Source organism: Pithys albifrons, chromosome 3 (assembly GCF_047495875.1).
Source record: "Pithys albifrons albifrons isolate INPA30051 chromosome 3, PitAlb_v1, whole genome shotgun sequence".
Lineage (NCBI taxonomy): Eukaryota > Metazoa > Chordata > Aves > Passeriformes > Thamnophilidae > Pithys > Pithys albifrons.
Window position 1 is genome coordinate 24,802,544 of NC_092460.1, and position 23,282 is coordinate 24,825,825.

Below are 23,282 nucleotides of genomic sequence, written 5' to 3' on the forward strand. Positions count from 1 at the left end.
CAGTGTCACATGTGACAAGCGGGGCTGTGACACCCAAACCCAGGACACACCTCGTATCTCACATGAGGAAAGTCCTTCTGCAGGTATATGCTGCTACATGACAAAGAGAAAAGAAAATACAAACTACAGTCCTGTATTAGCAAGAATAGCTCTATTATCACTGTACATATTTGTGTATGTATATATTTTTGCCACACAGAGTATACATTCAGGTCTCCCAGATTAAACAAGCTTCTATAAAAACAGGCTCTTTCCTCTAGAATGTCCATCACCAGAACCACATGAATTTGTTAACTACCATACATTAAGACAATGCTCAGTTCACCTTCTGTTCAACTGCAAAGTCTGATCTTTCCAAGATAATGTGTTTCCAAAACAAAAATAAAAAATGAAAAAGGGAGAACAGAAGTGCAGATTAGTGTGGGTTATCTTGACTGTACACAGCTACCTAGCAAGGCCAGCCTGGGGGACGTGAACGCCATCTGTATGTGATTCTGCTGTTGCTGTGGAAGAAGGAAATGTAGTGCTTGGCCATTCAACTCCAAGAACTTACTGTGACTTCAGATGGGACAGGAATATGGAAGTTAGTGCACAGCAACTGCAACAGTATGGACATTAGCAGTAAGAATGCTGATCTTGGCAGTGCTACCGAGTGTTCAGTGCGGGCACAGTTTGGTCAAAAAAGAAAATGTACACAAATTAAAAAAACATCAAAGTAAAAAAAGCAAAAATATAAATCAAGTAATGCAGCATTCTTTAGGGCAGTTATAATGAATTAAAAATAAAAACTCTAATGAGCCCAGCTGATTCCAACAGTCCATGAAGTTTCTGTGTCCTGTCTTCAGAACCAACAAATGGAACTTTCATATCAGTCTGGTCTTTCCAGTTGTGACAAAACATTCATCCTTGCTGTCTGAATGTTGAAGTGATGGCAGGAAAGGGTGAATCAGAAGTACATCAGGAATTGTCTTAACCAGTGACCCAAGAGTGGGTGGAACAATTTGAACCATTTAAAACAAGTGTTAAAGCAAGTATGGTCTAAAAATACAGTTAAGAGTGCCAAGAAAAACCCCCAAAGATAATTCTCAATTGGACTGATTAGAGCAGGTTATTCTAGTTAGTAAGACCTAGAAGTGTTTTATGTTCTGGGAGATTAAAACACACCTATATCTTCTAATGAAAGTGGAGTTTTCTTATAAGCTAAGTCTAGCTACTTAAGAATCTGAGTAATTTGTACAATCTAGAACCTCTATTTGCAGGCATGAACAGATGTTGTAATAGAGTTCTCACAGTGTTCAGCAGCTTCTGAGTCTGCAGTGCAATTATTGTTAGTAAAGAGGCATGTAAGACTGTATGAACAACACAGACAGTAAAACAGACCTACAAAGGCTGGAAATACAGAATTGAGGCTGCAACTTGCAATTAGGCACAACATATTCATGAACTGTAAGATCACTTAATAGTTACAGACACCCATCACAGTGTCTGGTCCAAAAAGGAAGAGCTGATTGTGGTTCTGTCTTGGCTCTGGATTTCCGTACTTCTGTGGCTGCAAATCAGACCTTCGGTATGAAATGAGAAGTAATTTGTCATGTTAACTTTTCTGGTTTTCCCACTCTTTGATAAGGGGGTAAACAGCAAGGGGAATTAAATGCCTGACAGGATCCTAAGTTCCCACAGTACAAACAGTATCTACAGTAATAATAAGGGAGTTTGGAATAAAACAGCAATAAGGACTTCCACTTTGTGTAATAGCTTTAACTTATATTCACAACATACACTTTTAAACCTACGGTGTAATCTGTGACTGTATTAAATGCAGTGGGACTGCACAACACACAATACCTTGATTCCATTGGGTTTTTTTCTGATTGAAGAGATGGACCAGTTCAAATCTTGGACCAACAGCCTATGAGTTTGGGTTTTTGTTGTTTTTTTTAATGTTATGTTAGAGATGCAAGAATGCATCTAGAAATTAATAAGGGTTTTTTTACCTGCACATCTGTACTTTAAAATAACTACCTCCAAGGGCAACATTTTATATACTTATTTTCAATCTAAAGAAAGTGCTGTAAAAAATGTAAACTCCTGAAAAATAGGAGTTTCTACAAGAAATATAGACAAACACAGACCTAGCCTCACTGATGCTAGTATACTACTGTACATTTTCTCTTGGGTTTAACAAAGCAAGTAAATCAGCTCTAGAGCTTTTACCCCTACAGAGTGTTACTGATGATAAGAACATGAGTTATTTGATTAGGTAATCACCATTCGTACCAGCCATGTCATTTCACAACAGGCTCTGCAGGCATAGAGTTGGAAAGATTTCCATTGCTTGCTTTACCAGATTCCTCTAGAAAAATAAAAAACAAAGACATGCATCATGTTTTGCATTTTATTCAAAGCAACAAAACGAAAATCTTAGCATATATATATATATTATACTGTTGTCATAACAACACTTGATGCTGTATACCATGGTCAGCATTTGTAAACTGACCTGAGAGCACAAAGGGTCCTGGCCCTGTTAAGAAATCTGTATTTGGGGTGAAAGTACTTGTCTAAAAGTTGCACACATTTTGCAGAATTCAAATTCAAGTGTCACAGTAGAAGGCAAAGATACTACAGTGTTTAAAAGTTTCCACCCTGGTATGCACTTCAAACTTTTCTCACCACAAAACACATTTCTTGTGGAATTGAACAGTTATCACAACAGTGAATATTCATCCTAAAATGTAATTTAGTAACTGATATTCCACAGAATGTCCTCCTACAGACACTAGAGTGGCATGTCTATTCTGACCACAACGTTTGGGTTGGGTTTGTGTTTTTTGAGTTGAATGATTATTTTAACAACTTCACTGAATATGATCAAGTATATATTCATGCTGAAAGATTTCTTTCTTTGCAAACTGTTTTCCTAGTGCAGAAAAAACCCTGATCATTTCCTGCAGTGACTATGATCTCACAGGTCACTTGTGCCTTTGTCAGAACTACAGTGGAAAATTATCTAATTCAATTTTTAATACACTGCTGTCTGTGTTTCTAAGTAACTTGTGATTGAACTGCATTTCAGTATCTTAATCCATAGGAGCATTCCTTTCTTTGGAAAGAATTTTCCCATACCCAAGAAAAAATTTTAGAATTCATGAGGGAGAATATATATGTGAGAATAATAAATGCAAAAGACTCAGGTTACCTAGTCAAGAGACTGTAACACAAATTAGGATCTCTATCTACCCTTTGAATATATAGTTCAATGGGAGACCAAAGCATATCATAAACATTTGAATACATATAGTAACTGCATCATTTGCCTGTGTAAGTTGAAAAACAGCTGGTAAACAGCATGTGAAACACCACTTTATTTCACAGGAGCTGGAGTTGCACAGAAAAGGCTGACATTGTCAACATCAGTAATTGAGAGGGTAACTGATGCTGAAGTTCCTGAATGTAGTATGACTGCAAGTATGCAATTCTCCATGTCCCAGATTTTTTGGGGTTTGTTGGGATTTTTGTGGTGTTGCTTTTTTCCACACCCCACAAGACCAGTCTGAAATTCATCTGTTTCAAAGAAGGCTTTTGTGTGCTATTCTTGATTTCTCAATCACTCTTGACCAGATAAACCCCCTTCTGGAATACTGAATCAACCTACTAGCAAGAAAGCAGCTATGGAAAAGAGGAAAAAAAGCACCTTCCCTACTAAGGCCCACACTCCCATATGGCAAAATGTTGTGTGTGTAGCACTCACCTTCTTTTTCTTTCTTTTCCTGGGTTTCTTCAGCTGCAGTTTTATCGGCTCTGAAAAAAATTCTTGCACTACTTAGTGAGAAATAAAGGAGTTCAAATTCCTAAGGGAGAAGATAAAGAAGAGAAGCATCAGCATATTGCAGGAATGAATTTGCAGACAGATCCAATGGGATTTTTCAGGAGCATCTGAGGCAACCAGATTTCAGTATCTAAATCACTTATATGCTCTTGAAAAACCTTTCTTCTTTCATACCTTATTCACATGCATTTCACAAAACAAACGCCAGCCTTTCCTTTAAAGGGCAATCTAATCAAAATAGCATCACTGCAATAAATTTGTCACTAATCTACTGAGGCTGAAAATGAGGTTTATGGCAGCAGTGAGAACTTGCAGCAACTTGCCCATGGAAAATCATGCAAGCTGGTAATTTAAACAACCACAACCTTGATCAGTTTATGAACAAGGTTCAGACATGTGGTTCTTTTAACAGAGGACTAAACATAGTGCACACCACTGGGAATCATGAGAACATACAGACAGGGCTTTAGCTATTTCAACAGCAGATGCACTTTTAAAGAATGCAATCATGGGCTGCATGAATTGCCAACCACAGATTTGTCCTACAGCCTTCTCCAAGCAAGAGAGAGAAAGCACCACACCACAGAGGAAACCCGAGCTGCTATGCTTCAAAATTCAAATGCATCTTTCCTCTATTTGACAGCTAATGCATCATTCAACGTAGCAGCTCAGAATTAACACACAGGCAACTCTGAAGGTTATGTACAATCTTTTTATAAGAAATTTAACCAGAAGGTTTTTCTCTCCTTTTTAGGCATTTAGAATTCAGCTGCATTATATTTCAAACTCCATAAAACAAAGAATTCCAATCAACCGGGTCTTCCTGCTCCACTCAAATATCACAAACACTGATGACATCCCCTTCAGATCACACACCTCAAGTGTTTATACTCTTTTTGCATTGTTGCTGTAGACAGTACTTTGGGTTTTGCTCTTGATTAAGCTCCATTAGAAAACAGATATCTGATTGGTGACAAGTAAGTGTTGAACTAAACACAGAACAGATATTGTTACCAGAACAGGTAACCAGGCCAATGCTGTACCTGTAAACAAACTTCCAGTCGCTTGTGGGTAAGGTTCATGGTTTGTAGTAGTTTTTCATCTTGATTAGTGGACTGCACGTTCTGTTGCTTTGCTACTGCTCTTATTTCCTTCACATACTTCTCTCTAACAGACTGGAACCAGTGCAGAGAATCAAACTCCTGGTATTGATCCAAAAGCTTCAGAATGTAAGCCACACCTAAGTCATTAACAAACCACGTACCAAAGTCAACAGGCAATTTGCAAAATGTTTTGTGAACATCTTTGATGGATCAGCCTAAGCTGACAATTCCCACACTAATTTAATTTAAATTGCAATTAATTTAATTTAAATTAATCTATCAGGAAAAAAAACACAAAAAAGAAAAAGCTTCAATTTTTTAAACCCTCACAACTCTGAATACTTGGATTCTTTCTCATCTGGCCAAGATCAACAAGCTTTGAAAGAAGTTTGCAATCACCAATATATGATAACACTGTGTGTTCCCATACACATCTATTCATGCTCAGGAGATTCTGAACACAACCATAACCCTCAAATCCACTGTGCTAAAGCCAAGAGAAATCAAATTTAAATTATGGCATTTTTAATTGTGGGAACAGACAAAGTATAAACAAATTTTTTCTCACAAATATCCATTATGTTGGCTTACCCAAAGGCTAATGAGTGTGCTGCAACTTACCCATGGCAAACCCATCATCAGTGAAAGCTGCTCCACTTTTGTTCTTCTTATTCAATTTCTCCTTGCAACTGATTGAATGCTCCACAAAATTGACAGTCTGAAAGAGTGAAAAGCTGTCTTGAAATCACAAAGAGAGACTCACAAATTTCACATGGCATTCACATACATGCTGCTACTTATGGATATAATGGCATGCCCAGAGCTATGCTAATTGTGTGGTGTGGCCCATCCTTAGGCAATTTTTTATGAAACCATCCTTTTTCTACATTTTTTTTTTTGAAGAAAGTAAGTTAAGCTTTGGAAAACATTTGTGTAAGTAAATAAAAACAAAGGTAGATCTTTATGTTCACTGTTCTTGTCAGACTCTATTACTTCACATTCTCTTGGTGATTACTACAGGCAAACAAATGAACAACTAAAGAATAATTAAAATAGCCAAGGTTCCTGGAAAGCTACAGTTGTTATTTCACTCTGTTTAGAACACAGTAGAAATATTTCAATAGTCTTAAAATTACAATGATGTTGAACAATAGATTCAGATAGTAATGCCCAGTGATTGGTATGTGATTGTATACACAACAACAACCCTTGAGACATGGAAATGTGAGTAAATTAACATCTTGAAAATGTATGATACATAAAAATGCCTTTTTAAAACTAAAATGGATGGTATATTCCTGAAACTGTATTTCTGAGAAAAAAAACTTCAGAAGAAAAGGAAGAAGAACAGAAGTGTTTTGCATGAGTCTTTACTTTTCTTCACTTCTATAACATAACTGTTATCTCAGTCTTAAGTTTATGGCTCATTGACACTGCTGAATTAGTTTCTAAAAGGGGATGTTACACATCAATCTGTCTAGATCATTTTGGCCTTCAAACCGAACTGCTTCCAAATGCCCAGAATCCTGGACTCAAGTGTGCATCACCTCCACTTAGCTGGACTGTTTCTAACCAAACCTTATTAGCAAGAGCAGATACAACTGTAACAGAGAGGACTCCAATTTTACTGCACTAGAACATGTCACTAGAAGAGCCTAAAGTTACCCAAAGTGATGAAAAACAGCAGGCACATAAGGGAGCTAAAGAACACGTTTTAAACTCACTTGGCTTCTCCAAATTTCATTCAAGTAGAGGATGAAATTTCTTAAGTTACTTCTGAGTGCTAGTACATTAATTGACATAAATAAACAAGAACATGGCTTTGGACAACTTATCAACAAAACCACACTCAAAACAGTAACTGTGATCAGGGAAGAAAGTAGAATATGATAGTCAACAGTCTAATACAAGATATTTAAACACAAACCCGACCTGAGAGATTTCTTTAAAATAAGTCCTGGTGCAATGCAAATACTCACCAGTGGGGGAACAATTATGTAGAAGTTCCGCAAATGCATATTCTTTGGACTGCGGAATTCCGGAGCAAACACATCCATGAGCATTTTGAAGTACTCTGTTCCTTCTGCAAAATTACGAGTGAGGTCACTGAGCACAGAGTCCAACTGCCTGCAGAGGATAAACAATGCATTACCTGGTTTCTGCTGGGTGTTTCTTTGCTTAGTCAATTCTTGGGATTACAACCCTCTCTTCCCCCACAGCCAATCAAGTTTTTCTCAAAAAAGCTCTATGAATTCAATATTTGCATCTGTTTTACCTGAAGCCCTAAACATTCTAAAAGTAGAAGTCAGACACATGGTGAGGAAAGCTTGTTAGCCTTTGAACAATGAGGATTTCATCAAGAAACAAGGTTCTAACAGTCTATTAGTATCAATGCCATTTCACATTTTCAAAACAAACACTTCTGTTTTCTCTGCTTCAAAGCAAATATTTTTGCATAAAGGCAGCTAAACTTTTAATACACACACACACAAATTAAACTAATAGCTGCATTTAGAAAGTTACAATTCCCTCATCCCATCCCTGCCCCAGACCTCAAAGGTATGATGTAAGTGTACCTTGCTGCTTTTTGCGTTTCTTCTGAGAGCCCTTCTTCTTTCACCAGCTCTTCAAAGTTAACAATATCTTCCAGATCAGGAACAAACCTGAAAACTTACTGTTTGTTAGGATTATGCTCAACTTTCTATGTTCACTGACATATCTACACTAATTCATAAAGTAGTTAATTTAATCTTCTGGGTCTAAACTACTTACTTTCAAGTTGCATCATATCTGCCATACCATTTTCATCCAGGCACTATTAATCTCATTTCCAAGCACATATATACCATTATTTGTACTTCTGCTCTTACTGGGCTACCATCTCATTCCTCTACCTTTTGATGCCCTTCGTAACTCTAAGTTTACTGTTATTTGCAAGAAAACTAACTATTTCTTACTATGCAAAAGTCACTATGTTTTGATGACCTTCTACGAACATGGTCAATATCGATACAGAAAAAAAGCATCCAAGAAATACTTTTTCCAAGTTCCTCAAGGCTTGTATTATTTTTCCTTAATACACTCTTGAAATGATTAACATCAGCAACTGCTGACTTAATTAAGAACTAAAGTCTTACATGTAGGTTCTATTAACTTTTTTGCAGTGTCTTTTCATAAAATTTGTTTTACTTTTGGTGGTCTATGGCAATGATTGTACAGTTCTGAATTCCAGCACTGTCTCATAATTTCACTTCAATGAAGGCATGTAAATAGACCTTTTCAAAATTTATTTGGGATGGATAAGAGTATAGGAAATATCAACAAGAATAGGGAGCAAAGGAATGCAGAGGAATAAACAGAAAAATGAAATATTTGTGGAAATACCTAATTGCACTACTACAGCAGTGAAGTCCACCAGATCTTATCATTCGTACATAACCCATAGCATTGCCTTTAAAAACAAGAAAAAACAAAGAAGCAATTTGTAATTACTTGAATACACACACTCTTCCCAGCTCCTATAAGCTCTGAAATAATATTTCAGCTCAGTATATGGCCATTTTTTGAAACACATGAACTTAACAGTACTATGTTTTTACTAGGAAATACATTCAATATGGACAACAGTCAGTTCCAATAACATAAAGAAAAGAACGGAAAAGGGAACAGGAATCTATGCAAGCTGTAACTGCATTTTGTATTAAGGCATGCAAGGCCATTTTTGTGTAATTAGATTGGAGCATTTATTTAGCATGGGCCATAAGTGAACTACTTTTCATCTGACTGAAATTAAATGTAGGTTCAGCTAAGCTAAAAGTTCAGTTTCTAGGTGATGAGGATCTCTTCCATTTAATAACATTTATAACATCTTAAGCAGCACTTCATACCAATTTGACTTATGAGTTGTCTGAACTGGTCAAGATAGCTCTGGCCATCCGGAGTTATTCCAAGTTTTCTGATGCCACGGTTGAATTTATCTGCTCTTTCAAAGGGATACTAGAAAAATATTTTGGAATAATTTGTAAGAATAATTACCTATCCTTAGGGAAAAAAAATTAGTCATTGTATCAATACAATTCTATTTGCAATGCAGTCACCACATCTAAATTATACACCTGCTTGTGTGTATTAATTCACAAAAGTCATTTGGCTGAGTCACTTCTGCAAGTTGAGAAGTGAAACAGAAATGTTACTGAGAACGAGACAGTATTTCTAGAGGAAATAAGCACTTGACATACAAAAAAGTTGACAGTCCATTTTACTAAATATGTTGCCTCTCACATTTTTGAGACATCAATTTTCTAGCAGGGAAAATCAGACCCTCATCTCCAAATCCTGACATACTGGAATGAGTGCTACATGTTCACATCATTTTGGATTCAATTTAAAAAAGCTTTCTATTCAAAACTGACAACTGTTAAGCATGATTTGGACCAGAAATTTAGAACCTCCAATAGATTACTACTCCATCAAATCATGCTTTTCAGGTCCCTGAGAGAATGACTTCAGCCAACCTCATATTTACTGAGTAAACAGAATGAAACAAAGCCATCCTTGAATATGGACATCCATAAACTGCATTTTGCTAGGACAAAAACTCTCACTTTGCACAGAGATACACATTTAAATAATAGAAGTGTTATGGTTTGGTGCACCTTCAGTCACACAAAAGTAGTGCTTCTTTTAGCAAAGTTACTCTGAAGCCTTCAAAAACTACTATACCTTGTGATCATTTTGATCCTTGATTTCCCTGAAGAATCTGATGTCTTTGATAAGTCTGGATTTGATATGTTCATCATACATGAATTGGCTAAAAATATAAAACTTTTTCCTCAAAAATTGGTAAGTGAAGTTCACCTAGAGGACAAGAAAAAACAAGTCAAATAAAGAAAGTTAGCAAAGTAGCACATCTAACAGCCATCTCACAGTTTTCAGAAGATGCCTGAGTAACTTGTATTATAAGTTCTCAACTTATTTTTTTTAATTTCACTGGTTTAAAAGAATAAAGAGAACCATTCTCCTAGAAGAACCACTCTCTTTCAGGAAAGGCAGAGGGATGAAGGGACATGTTCACTATTTTACTATGATGTACCCTTTTACAGCCATTAGTTTGTCTGGAATATCCTGTAACTGTCCTTTTGAAGCAACACAAACATTTCAAGTTGAAATGGGCAGACATGCTCAATTTCCTTAATCAAGTAATAGGATCTGCATAACCTCCTGATACACATTTTCCACTTGCTCAGTTTATTAAAACACTTTTCCATGAGGCCGAAGTACATTTCTACCCTACACATCTCAATACTTCTCACATCTGCATAAATAACTTTACTCACAATCAGAAGTGAGTAAATCCACATCGCCAGAAAAAGTGAGTAACAACATTTATTTGAGAACCTGAAGTCCCCACTCTCAGAAGAATGGTGCAAGAAATAATTTAAACTTTATTTTTCTAATAATTTCCACTTTAAAAGTAATGACTTGAGAGTGGGTTCTATACGCCAGCAAGTTCTTTTTTTTTTAATAGGGCTGGAAGAACAGAAAGAAGAAAATGGCAAAGAGGTAAAAGTTAAATAGCAGACTGGAAAGCACCTCAAAATACCTTTGGCACTGTATTGAGATTACTGCATTATTAAAACTGCATAACAAAATAAAGTATTAGAAGATGCATGGTCTTGGAGGCTTTTGTTCACAATTAAAATAAAATAATCCAACAACAATGCACAAGATACTCACTGTTGTGTTCATGATTCCTGTTCCATGAGTTCGAATTGAATTAGCAATGTGTCGGATATTGATGGTGTTCAAGTGTTTGTTATTACTTGTTCTTTCAATGAAGATCTGAGAGGCAAGGAGGGAAAAAATAAAGTTAATTACTCAAAATTGGTTCTGTGACAAATTACCAATCAAGTAGCACATACCATGTTTCTGAAAGCAGCTGATAACTGGTCATTAGGGAAAGAATTGAGGAAATACAGCACGCATAAACTTTATCTGGTAGGTTCTTTCAAATTCTACAAAGCTGTGACTCAACAATTCCAAGGCAGATGTTCCACTCAGACTCCCGTATTTATTGAGACAATATCCTACATTAATGTAACCGTGGGAGACGGGTTTTTGGACCTGAGAGATGACTCCACAGGAGTTAGCAGCAACAGGCCACTTTATTCATACGCACACACACTAATATACATCTTTAAGACTGTAACCTTTCGCAGGTGATGACACTTTGGCACTCATTATTGGTTAACAATGTTGTTTATATTACAAAGCCCTTCATAATTGGCTGACCATGCACATCTGCTGAGAAAGTCGGCAGCAGCCATTTCTGATCTCATTAATTAGTTCTTAAGGCTACAGCACTTATTTACATAGGCAGTTCAGCATATGGCTTGCTTTCTAGGTGAAATACTATATAAAATTCCAACACATTAAGGGGCTTGAACTGTTTTGGCACCTTTTTGTACTTCTGGACCCACTATTTACCATGGCAACAAGTTCCACTACTGAATTTTGTGCTGTGGGCAAAAGTATTTCCTTTTCTTTAAGGAAGATGCTCATTTTTGTAGTGGGCCCCTCATTCTCACAGTGTGAGAAGCCCCAAAGGTTTGTTCCCTGAAGCTGTTTCTCAATGTCATTCACAGGTTCATCTCTCCAATAACCCATTTTCAGATACCCACTTCGTAAGTTCAAAAATCACATACAGAGTATGTCCTCACAGAGCAGCCAGTTATCCTTGCTGCCTTCTGGATCCTTGCTGCCTTCTGGAAAATTGACATGGAGTGATCCTACTGGCACACCACATCCAAAATGTGCTTACGCAACATTCTCAAAGACCGAGCTACAGCATCCCCAAAGATGTTTTCCAGAGCAGCAATACCTATTGCACAGTTTGTACATTTAGCCTGGGTTTTTCTTATATGTATATTACTCTGCATTTCTCAATCCCTTCAAATTGAAGACAATTGGTGGGAAAACTATGGGATATACCTTACCTGATTATTCAGATTGTAGAGGTAGCGGGATACAAAAACATGGATATTTCTCATGATTTCCAAAACATCCAGACCCTGAAACAATATTATTTATTGAGAAATACTATAATAAAACTCCTCAAGAACTACTGGCATGTCTAATCACTAAGGTGCAGAAATACTATCTCTGTAGTTACTTGCAAGTGTTTTAGAAAGCAAAGTTTTCCTTTGCAAAATTAAGAATCTCTCAACAATTTTTGTTCAGTGTCTGTAAGATAATGTTTAGAGGAGAAAAAAAAGCAGCTCAGCCCATATTTTAACATTTACACTCCTGACTGTTTCTTTCCAGCTTCCTCAGAAAGTAAGGAATCCCTCAGTCTATTCCACAAGGCCAAATTAAAAAAACAAACAAACAAAAATTTTAATTTTACTGCTCTCAGATTCAAAAAAATGGAATCTTGCCTTAAAGATTTCTACAGACATATGGGTGCCTAGAGAGACATAAGCAACTAGCTACTTTTTTATATTGTTTTGCCCAATCTGTCTAGAAGACTGAAGTTTTGCTATTTACAATATAAATTTCACAATTATTTGGCCTAATGTCATCCCCTAATTATCAATGTCCATAGAGAGGACTTAATTTATATAACCTTATTTCCAGTTGTGCCATGGATTTTATCACAATTTTGCTGGGGCTGGGGGGTTGTGTAGTGTGAGATGTCTTTGTTTCGAAGTAAATTAACTTTTTATAACAACGTGCTGACCAAATATTGTCAATAGAAACCCCAAACTGGAACCAGAACCTGATCTACAGCAGTTTTGTACTAAAAAGCACCTAAGAGTTCTTAGTTCTACTGTCTCCTTCCACTTAGGAAGACGCAGCCACCATGAACATTAGAAAAAAAGGGGCTGTATTTCTACAAGCTTTCACCAATGTGCTAATCCCAGAGAGGGAATGAAGGTAACCACCAAAATGTCCAAGATACTAAAACTCTTAAAGGAAAGTCTTCAGAAATATGCTATTTGTAGACCCTATAAAAGTGAATATGTTCACTATTAACTTGATGACACTGCAACTTTATTCTGTATGCAACCATGTTTAGCAGTTTTGAGTAAGATCTAAGTCACTCTCCTATTAATCTCAGCACAGATGTCCCAAACGCCTTCAATGTCCAGCCTGCGAAATAGTTTCTCTCAATGATCACTGTGGAGAATTCACTGAGAAATAAACAATAAACCAAGGAAAAGCCACACCATTGAAAAGTCACTCCAGATTGTGAGAGTTGTATTCCAGATGCACTGCTTGCCAAATTGCTGACACTGAATTTTCAAGAAAACATCTTTGACTTTGCATACTTGAGTCATTTCATTAAATCTTATGTTAAAAAAATGAATGATACAAGTCCAACAAGAAAATAACTGATATCAGTGTGATCTCCAAAGGAGGTTAAGATCCTGTCTCACAAGTCAAGCAGAAATCAAAAGTCACTTTTTTTCAAACAGTTCTCTGCTCTTGGATACTTTAATTTCAGTGACTCAGTCCTTTGAATAGCTGGCTAGTATGACAGTGGAATGGAACAAATAATACTCTGGGCACAGTACCTGTTCCAGGGTCTGGCTGGGAAGATGTGCCTCAGTCATACTTAAACCATAGCGCTGAGTTGCCAGGTTTCTCATTTCACTGTAGGTGGCCCAGTCATGAAGAGCTACAGTTGTTAAGTTGTAGAAAGTCTTGTCCAAATAGTGAGTTACATGTGCTGTAAACACATAAAAAGATTAACTAAAATAATACTACCTATTTACTTAGGGAAGTGTGGAAAAAAGTGGAAAGATATGCTCAGTCAAAGTGTAACAGAAATGAAAATAATAGAATCAAAAAACATGTAACTCCTCACCTTTTATGTCAATGAACCGATTGAAAAAACGAATGGGGTTCAGAAAGAAGAAGTGAGCCAGATCCTTCATGCCAACTCTGAAGGGGTTTCTGTCATCCAGCTTTAGGTGTGTATGAACTGATAAGCGTAGGTCCTTTTCTATCTCTTTACACAATTTGTCCAGCAAGTGCTATTAAGGAAATTTAAAAAAAAACCAACAACAAAACAATAAAACAATAACAGCAACAACAAAAAAGTCATGTTCAGCGTCCACTCACAATGCTCTGTTAGCAGAATCAACATTTCTCTCCACAGATATGTAAAAAACTGATTAAACTAGTGAAGACAACAAGTCAAAGTGAATCAATACTTGGGAACCAGAAGGATATTTATTTCCTGTGTTCTTGTTCTAGTACACTATAGCAAGAAAAAGCTACACAGCTCAGAAAATGCATAGGTTTAACTACCAAAGGCCATTGTTTACATTATGAAAATCTCCACATAGGAGTTTAACACATTTTTAACTTGAGTTACTCTCACTTCTCATCTTAAGGGGAACTAGCCTGAGTGCTGCCTATCTAAATAGTTAAGACCTAATTCAGTAAGGAAGAGTCTTACAATAAGCAATTTGGTCTGATTATCTGAATAATATGTAATGTTTGGTTTTGAATTAGTCAATTAAAAAGAGTGGTTTAAAGGTTAAAAACTAGGACTTGCAAAATCCAAATCTGCATGTTCTCCCTGTCAAACCTCCTTCATAGTTCTAGATAATAATTCACCCAAGAAGCCATCTACATTTGCAGACACTTGCCTACTAAAAGCCACAGAGACTAAGAACAGTAGTGCTTATTTTAGGTATTCATTCAAGCAGAAGCTAACCTGACAAGAGGCACTCTCGGTCTGTGTAGTCAAATCTGTAACTGAGGTTTTGCTAACTTGTGTGATTTAGAGTGGCATTTCCATATTCCCAGCCAACAGAGACACCATTAGCATTAACAACAGATCTTAAGTAACCAAAATCGTCAAACCAATCACTTCTTATTTATTAAAATACTTCATACCAATCTCAAGTTCTCTGTGCTATTTTTATAGATCATATCAGGTTTGGTACAATAGATGCTAGCTTACAAAGATATTCCAAGCATAGTGGTGTCTTTAATTTCCAATCACAACAAATTACCTCATTGAGCACTTCCATGATCTCTTTGTCATAGCATTCCAGAAGCACCTCGTAGGATTCCAGGTGTCTTGCATGCATCATAGCAGGTACACAGTCCCGCAGGGCACTAAACATATACTGAAAAAACGTATCGTGCTCAACAGGCTGACAGACATCACCAGCATCTCAAAAAGTGTTCAAAGCTAACAAAAATCAGAATCACTAGTCTTCCCACTTTTATTAAAAATGGACTTCAAAAACCCTACTCAAGTTTCCTGTCCTTAATTGTACATCTGAAATATTCAGTTGCTACTGATCCATTGACTGGAAAATCATAATTATTACCTATTTCCTCAGAAATTATTTGCACTATATTAATTTCAGTACTGTAACTGACCATGGCATATGCAACTCTAGAACAGATGATTGATTTTTATCAGAATTATCATGCCAAAGCAAATACATAATATTTCAATGAGGGGAAGAGAGACCAGGGGTGGAAAAAGCTACAGGACAACTATTCCACACAGAATCACTGAACACAGTAATATGTGCTTTAGAAATGTGTAACCACAATGAGGAACAAAGGTTTTTTCATGTTTGGCAAAAATTCTTCATTTCAAATTAGAATGAAAAGAGGAACAAAGAGACAGAAAGATATAACAGAGACCCAGAGTTAACAGTGGCAACTCCTGATTTTTAGAGCATTGTAACACATGTACTTAGATTTAGAACAAAGATTGCTTCTATAACCTCCAGATTAAGAAGCAATTTCTGGCTCAATAGTTTCCTGGGTTTGTTTGGGTTTTTTGAGCTTTTCCTTTAAGAGCTTTGCCCTAAGCTTTACCCTCTCTTCAAGCAAATCTCTCCCACAGCAGTGACTTGTTAAACTAAGTTGCCAACATTATTACTTACATGTAGTCTAGCAGAATCAACTGCATTTTCATACACATCATCTAAATAGATTGGAAAGACTGCTCGATGCCAGTATAAGAAACAACAGTCGCATTGTGCTCGAACTCTAGAACATAAGATTACTTATTAGACACAGACTCGGAAGATATTTAGTGTGTTTAAAGAAAACTGCTTTTTCAAGCTGAAGATTTACACAGTTACTTTAACATTCCAGATGCACTGTCCTACAAAAGAAAGTTCTTTACTAAGGAACGTTTCATTCTTGTTTCCCAGTAGCCTATTCATAAACAAAAGGTACCTGCTTTAGAAAAAAGGTTTGCTAAGTCTCTGAAAGACTTAAATCTTACATTACAGCAAAACCCTAAATAACTACTTTTTTATTACATGCAATGAGTAGCCTAGAGGTCAAACAGATCTTCCAAGTTTCTCCTGCAAGCCAAAGGAGAAACAGGTCTGTCCTGATACAACCTGTGTACACTTTTCCCATGAATTTAGCTGATGAGTCATCCACCGAAAGTGTTTGACTCTCTCCATAAGTTATGTATGGAATCCAGGTATTAACCTGGCTTTCAAATGACCAACATTACGTACCCTGAGTGTCCACCTAAATGACAGCAGCAGTAAAACATGGTGACAAGTGTGAGCTAACAGCCTGATCTCACAAACAAACTGGTTCTAATTTAAAAAATGTTGGGTTTGGGTTTAGAGGTTCAGCTTATCATAAAGCCAAGTCATCCAAGGAAGTGACAGAATTTCTGAACAATCAGAAAAGTTAATTACCTAATGGGCAAACAGTTCAGTAAAATATGACTTGACCAAACACCAGTGAGTTTCAGGCTTAACTCTGAAATTCTTTCTGTCCATCCCTGGTCTACAAAACATGTGAAAGTCACCACCAGCACACAGCAACCAGACTTTGCCATTCACACAGTGAAGATCCAGCTTCCCTAGAGACCCTATGCTGTCTTCTATATTCTACACGACACTGCTTACCGCTCTGTAAGTTCACTGATCAAGTCTAATTTTTTCAGAACTAACTGGAGGGGAATGAGTTCTTCATCTTTAAAGGTTTTCTGTGAAAAAGAAGAAAAATTAAAGAAGGGGGAAAAAATAAACACAAGATTCCAAGATTATATTCCTTTATAAGACACTACACCAAACAAGTAAAAAGCTGGAAAAATCATTGCACTTACCATCTGTCTTCCCACACTTAGTGCAAGGGAAACAATCAGTCGCCTCTGTTTTGTACTGGGCCCATTGAGGGTGTTCTCAGCCAACACCAAAGCAGAGAGGACATCCAGGCGCTGCTCACTGTACTTTTTATCAGAAATGACTCTTTTCTTGATGACAGAAAGACACAGAAATTCAGAGTAAAGTTACTTAAGTCCAAAAGGAACAGCTTACTGCTTCTTTCCAAAGCTTGTGGACTTGTCATAAATTGAGTATTTCTGCAAACAAAGTATGTTTTGGGAACAGAGCTAACTGAATCCAGATGAACTCACTCTGTCAATTCAGCTGATATTACCAATCTATACACTTGGAATATGCGCAGTTCAACATGAACACAGGTCCTACAGTATCCAAACACTGGAGAAGCTGCACGTAACTGCATGCCAATTTTAGTTCTAAGGAACATGTAATTTAAATTTTTAATCAGCAACTCCCTGTTGTTTGCAATGAAATCCAGCCTGGAGCTGAAAAACCACAAGGCACACATGGTAATAACAGCTTGCAATTTTCTACAAATTCTGATTTACCAGAAAGATTAAGTGCAAACACATTTGCATGAACAAATGTAGCAGTGTAACTCAGAAGAGGCACAGTTTCATGAAAGAGTTAAAGGAAATGTCTTCTGATTCTATGAAAGTGTGTTCAACAGGAAGCTCCCAACCTCACCTGCCATATGCCTTAGTCCTTGTACCACTCAGAAACAAAGTGGAGCAGACAAAGAGTGGTACTATTGGATCATTCTACTTAACAACATTTGCCTTTTACATATTTTCTGATAAGCAAAATATCAAGAATTGTTTGCATATCTGTTCTCTTTAATATGCTTCAATGCACAAATCTTAGAGTATTTCTATGCAATTAGAAATAACTGTAATTACAGATATACTAATGTTATGAAAGTTACTAAACATATGTGAACTTTTTGAGGAAACAGTTTTTCTAAGTAGCTTTGAAGCCTGGAATGTCTTCTGTCCATGCTACTCCTCATACATACATACATAAATAAATTTTTTCAAAGTACAACTTTTTTATTTTTTTTATTATCTTAGAAAATACAGAGATGCCAGATATACAAATTGAGATTGCAGCCAAATAAATGGGAAATTTAATAGCTGCAATGATAACAATAGCATATGTCCTTTGTCATTCCGCTACTGAATGTGATGAAACAACAAAAACAATCAGTCACATATTAAAACAGGAATACTAAAAACCTCATTTTCCCCTTTGTGCTGAAATTCAAGATGATAAGCAAAAGGAGCCAATTTATCCCACAATGAAATAGTGACTCTATGCCCATATTAGACTCCTGTAAGCCATCATGTGCTGCTATTTTGTCAAGGAGGCAAAGATTTAAATGACAGCCTGTTTGCTTAGACCTGCAGCAGATTGCTTTAAAATTGTGCATCAGAAAAAAGGTAAACAAAGGTCAGTTTGTGAAAATCACTAGAAATAAAAACTAAAAAGAATATAAAAGGAAGATGACAAGAGATGCAGTAGTTTAGAGTAAGAGGGGAACCTATTCCTCATCAACAAACAGATAACCAATGATGCCATACAGTTTTCTAGGATAAAGTTCTGAACTACTGGAAAGCTTATATATCTGTGGATTATGATAGAGCATTACACTAAAGATCTTGAAAAATACAAAAAATACTTTAATTTAAAATTAGTTTTTTTAAAGACTTGGAGAGGAAGACGAGTTATTAGAACTTGGATTACATACCTTGGCTACAGAAATAGAGTGAAGAGCCTGATACTGCAGATGCTGAGTGATGTGTGTCACAGAGTCTGCCACAACCATACTTCTTCGGTAAAACATGTGTTCTATTGCCTGAAGTCAATGCCAAAACACAATAGTTTGTGTAGTTACTGAAATTGTTGCCTTTACAGTCTGGTTTTATGTTGGGTGACTCATCCACACTGCAAACACAGACTCTTTCCACTTTGCAATGTACTGTTAATAGCAGTTGCAATTAACCCTTAGAAACTGAGAAAATCAAACTACTCAGAAGCATGAAGAAGTTTCAAGACTGATCTAAGCAGTCAAGCTGGTGAGCAGCTTGGCAGAAAAGGACCTGGTCACCAAGCTGAATGTGAGGCAGCAACAAGTCCTTGGCACAAAGACAACTAATGGTAGGTTTGTGTCCATTAGACAACATTTTGCTGGCAGGTTGAGGGAGGTGACCCTTCCCCTCTACTCAACACTGGTGGCTACATCTGGAATGCTGGGTCAAGGTCTGGGCTCCACAGGACAAGAGAGACATGGACACACTGAACAGAGTCCAGACAAGGGCCATGAAGACAATTAACAGACTGGAGCATCTTGTGTATGAGGAAAGGCTGGGAGAGCTGGGACTGTTCAGTTCAAAGAAAAGGCTTGGAGGGCAATCATATTGTTGTATATAAATGCCTGAAGGGAGGGTGCAAAGAAGATGGAGCCAGACTTTTCAGAGATCCCCAGTGGCAGAACAAAGGCCAATGCCATAAACTGAACACAGGAAGTTGCCCCTGAATGTCACAAAACACTTTCTTACTGTGAGGGTAACCAAGCACTGGCATAGGTTGGTTTCCTAAGAAGGTTGTGGAGTCTCCATTCTTGGAGATATTCAAAAGCTATCTGGACACAGTTCTGGACAAATGGCCCTAGGAGGCCCTACTTGAGCAGGGTTAGGTTGGACCAGATGACCTCTGGAGATCCCCTCCAACCTCAATCATTCTGTGACATCAACTAAGGAAACCAGTTAGAAGTTACGGGGTTGGGGCAGGGGAAGGAAATTCAGTCCTAGCCTTCCAAATCTCCTGTTCTCTACCCAAACTAGTTTTGAACAAGAAGCCATCCCTTCAAGACCTTTTCTTTTTTCTTTTTTTTTTTTTTTAATATGGGATGTGTGATCAATGTTCTTTCTAATGTCCTACATGGAATAAAGTTTTCATGTGGTGACCTACCTTCAGAAGTTCCACAAGTCTGCAGAGGGCTTTCACTGAGGTTTTGGTCATAGGTTTTTGCATTGACATGTAAAGATTCATTGTAGTTTTCACGATGGTGCTAAGACTGTATGCATAAAGAAAACCCTAAAAATAAAATGAAGACAAGGGGAGAAAAGGAAAAAATAGTATTTCCATGTGTCAATCAAGTAAGTACTCTCTGTTTTGTTTCATTCATGACAGACAGCTAATTTTTGCCTCTGCACGCTGAAGGGTCTACCACTCCACTCAAATAAGCAAGCCTGAGATCCCAAAACTGAATGAGACCCTTTCATTAGAAGACATATGAAACTGCCTATGATTCATTAGATCATCTGATTAACCTCTTCTAAAGCCATTAAAATTAAACACAGGTTAGTTAATTAATCACAGAGCCTCAAAGGTGTAATAATTTCAGACCTACTGCAAACCAATCCACCAAACAATTTCCATCCCCCCAAATGCCATCCTATCATGAAAATAATCTATGTTTTCCAGATTCTGTGGAATAAATACACTGACCGTATTTATACAGTTTTACACTTTCTAAATAGAAATGTCCATCCCATAATGAAGGAATCAATCATTTCTACATCAATATATGCTAAGCTTTTAAATACAATATTTATCATATACAACATGACAAAAATGCTACTAAACTTATTTAAAAGAAAAAGTAGTAACAATATCAAATTATTAGGAAAAGACAGGTGTTGCAGGAAACTCAATTCAGCATGGAGGAAAATTTAAAGTCCACTGCAAATAATCTCAGCGTAAAAACCACAAATCCTAGTACATGTATGTCTTTAGCTAAGGAAGATTCAGGATCATGCTTCTTTCACACACCAATTCTCATCAAATTTCTATCAGGCAGATAGATACATATAAAGCTAGCAAAAAATAAATTCAGAAATAAGATGCATCTCACATTAAGTCTACATGCTGTTAGTAGGCCAAAAGAAAACCAGCTGTCTTGGAACACAGTAAGACTCTTGGAAAGCACCATCACTAGGCAGATCACAGTGACACACAAAACCTTTACTGGGAGTATGTACTGTCCTGAACAAAACTAAATTAGACACTGGTTTGGTCCAACTTAAGTTCCTTATCACTCAAAAGGGAAAATCCCAAAACTTTCCCTACAGAGAAAATGAAGCTTTCATGATTTCCTAAGACAAAAAGCCAAAATTTTAGCTGCTGAGTAGTCAGATTCCCTTTCCCCACAACCTTTATGGAAACACCTTTTGCAGATTTACTTAAAGAATGTCTACTGAGCATTAAAAGTTTCATTAGAATTCCCACACTGTCAATTAACACACCAAAGATCACAGAACTCTTGTGATCTCTTTTTTATGTTCAACAACTTGCATCAGAACCAGTTTGTTGCATCACCACATTTAAAAGACTGCACACCTGGATGAAGACATTGCAGCGGTTAGAAAGATCTTCCGAAAACTTGGTCATGCGTTGCTCCTTTGACAGGATGGATTCCATTTTTGTCATCCACGAGCTCACAAAAACATAGTATGACTGCATATCTCTGGGGAAGGAAACAAAGAATGCTGCTCACTTCAAGTAAGAACAGTATGAAGATTTTCTTTTCTCTTTCCAAAACTTAAATTCTTCCAAGGGAAATATGTTAAATCTTCAGTCCCCAAAATACCAACTCACCATTCCCAAAAGTAACAGAACTGCATCCTCATTTACATTTTAATTAGAATTAGCCTGCCAATTTTATGTGTACAATGAGTCAAAAATCATCTTTCAAGAGAACAAACAGCCCTCTTAGCAGTATATATACCACACCTTCCTGAAATTAAAACAGTAAATAAAACTGTTAGAAAATGCTTTTAAAGAGCAGACAAAAAAGTCCAACACCAGTGTTAAGTTTTTTCATCCAAGTTTGAATTTCTGTTGTATTATACACACACAGAAATATAACTTGTCATTACACCAATGCCAGACTGGACTGCTCTTAAGTAATACTTCCACAGAAGTTTATCTGCTTGAATTAGAGTAGTTTTAATTAAACATAAATAGAGTTCACTTTTATAAACTCTTTTTCCATGCATCAAATTGTGACACTGCAATACAACTTATTGCAGCAGTTGTAGCAGGAACATACTCAGGTCATTGATTCTGTTACCAAAAGCAATTATCAAAAACAGTGCAAGGATTTGTAAAAGAGCAAGAAAAAATTACTTGTACAATTCAAATCAGCAGATGAAAAGTCTAGATTTTGTTGCAGTATCCTCAAAACTGTGTGTACAAAGTAGGGCAACAAAGCTGGTGAAGGGTGTAGAGCACAAGTCCTGTGAGGGACCTGGGTTGTTTAGCCTGGAGAAAAGGAGGCTCAGGGAAGACCTCATTGCCCTCCACAACTGCCCGAAAGGAGATTTTAGCGAGGTGATGGTCAATCTCTTCTCCCCGGTACCAGGACCAGAGGAAATGGCCCCAAGTTGCGCCAGGGAAGGTTTAGATTGGATATTAGGAAAATTTCTTCACCAAAAGGGTTGTCAAGCACTGGAAGAGGCTGTCCAGGGAAAGGGTTGAGTCACCATTCCTGTAGGTGTTTAAAAGCCACATAGATGGAACAAGTGGGGGCGTGGTTTAGTGGTGGACTGTGCAGTAACCAGGTTAATGGTTGGACTTGATGATCTTAGAGGTCTCTCCAAGCTAAATGATTCTCTGATTCTGTGACATGTCTGTTTTTTTCTCAACTTCTTAATCTTAAGACTTGTACCACAGCACAAGACCAGATGCAAAGCAGCAGTACAATTATGCCCTATCCAGGAATTAAAGCCCAGGAAAGAATGAATCAGAGCTCTGAAATCTTTCTGGGGATATAGGACACAACCAGGAAGAGATGAATTGAATAAAGGCAGCAGAGAAAATAATCTGTCAGAGAATCACATAGGCACAGGGTTGCTTTTCCCCCTTCCCTCCTCCCCTCCAATTCAGTTCTGCCAGCTCGCTTAAAGAGTTGGAAGACAACATGAAAAATTTAAGTTTTACTGCTATTCCACAGACCCTAGTTTCCACTTTCTCGTTTTGGTCTGAAATATAAACAGAAACTTTAGCCTTGTTATCTTCCAATCCAGTACAGTTGTTCTTAACAACTAAAAAAATTCCATCTTATCTTAAGCATATTTTAGAAGAGAAGGATGTGAGCTGCAACCTCCATGCAGAGCACAAAACTAGAGAAGCTTTTTTCAAATACAGATAATTTCA

The 23,282-nt window shown here is 37.0% G+C and overlaps 1 protein-coding gene across 2 annotated transcripts in view; it reads right to left on the reverse strand.

Annotated features, from left to right (window-relative positions):
* Positions 1 to 134: 134 nt before the first annotated feature.
* WASHC4 (WASH complex subunit 4) overlaps positions 135 to 23,282 on the reverse strand; it is a 42,222-nt gene continuing 19,074 nt past the window's right edge. For both annotated transcript variants that reach the window (XM_071551041.1, XM_071551040.1), the window contains exons 14-34: positions 21,465 to 21,591; positions 20,034 to 20,159; positions 18,811 to 18,918; positions 17,048 to 17,194; positions 16,848 to 16,927; positions 15,855 to 15,960; positions 14,961 to 15,077; positions 13,802 to 13,970; positions 13,509 to 13,663; positions 11,928 to 12,002; positions 10,669 to 10,773; positions 9,655 to 9,789; positions 8,820 to 8,928; positions 8,317 to 8,383; positions 7,509 to 7,595; positions 6,912 to 7,059; positions 5,554 to 5,650; positions 4,873 to 5,069; positions 3,752 to 3,851; positions 2,278 to 2,353; positions 135 to 1,562 (exon numbers count right to left, since the gene is read on the reverse strand). In XM_071551041.1, the coding sequence (XP_071407142.1) occupies positions 2,286 to 2,353; positions 3,752 to 3,851; positions 4,873 to 5,069; positions 5,554 to 5,650; positions 6,912 to 7,059; positions 7,509 to 7,595; positions 8,317 to 8,383; positions 8,820 to 8,928; positions 9,655 to 9,789; positions 10,669 to 10,773; positions 11,928 to 12,002; positions 13,509 to 13,663; positions 13,802 to 13,970; positions 14,961 to 15,077; positions 15,855 to 15,960; positions 16,848 to 16,927; positions 17,048 to 17,194; positions 18,811 to 18,918; positions 20,034 to 20,159; positions 21,465 to 21,591 (2,323 nt within the window). In that variant the 3' untranslated portion in view covers positions 135 to 1,562; positions 2,278 to 2,285. The remainder of the gene's footprint in view (positions 1,563 to 2,277; positions 2,354 to 3,751; positions 3,852 to 4,872; positions 5,070 to 5,553; positions 5,651 to 6,911; positions 7,060 to 7,508; positions 7,596 to 8,316; positions 8,384 to 8,819; positions 8,929 to 9,654; positions 9,790 to 10,668; positions 10,774 to 11,927; positions 12,003 to 13,508; positions 13,664 to 13,801; positions 13,971 to 14,960; positions 15,078 to 15,854; positions 15,961 to 16,847; positions 16,928 to 17,047; positions 17,195 to 18,810; positions 18,919 to 20,033; positions 20,160 to 21,464; positions 21,592 to 23,282) is intronic.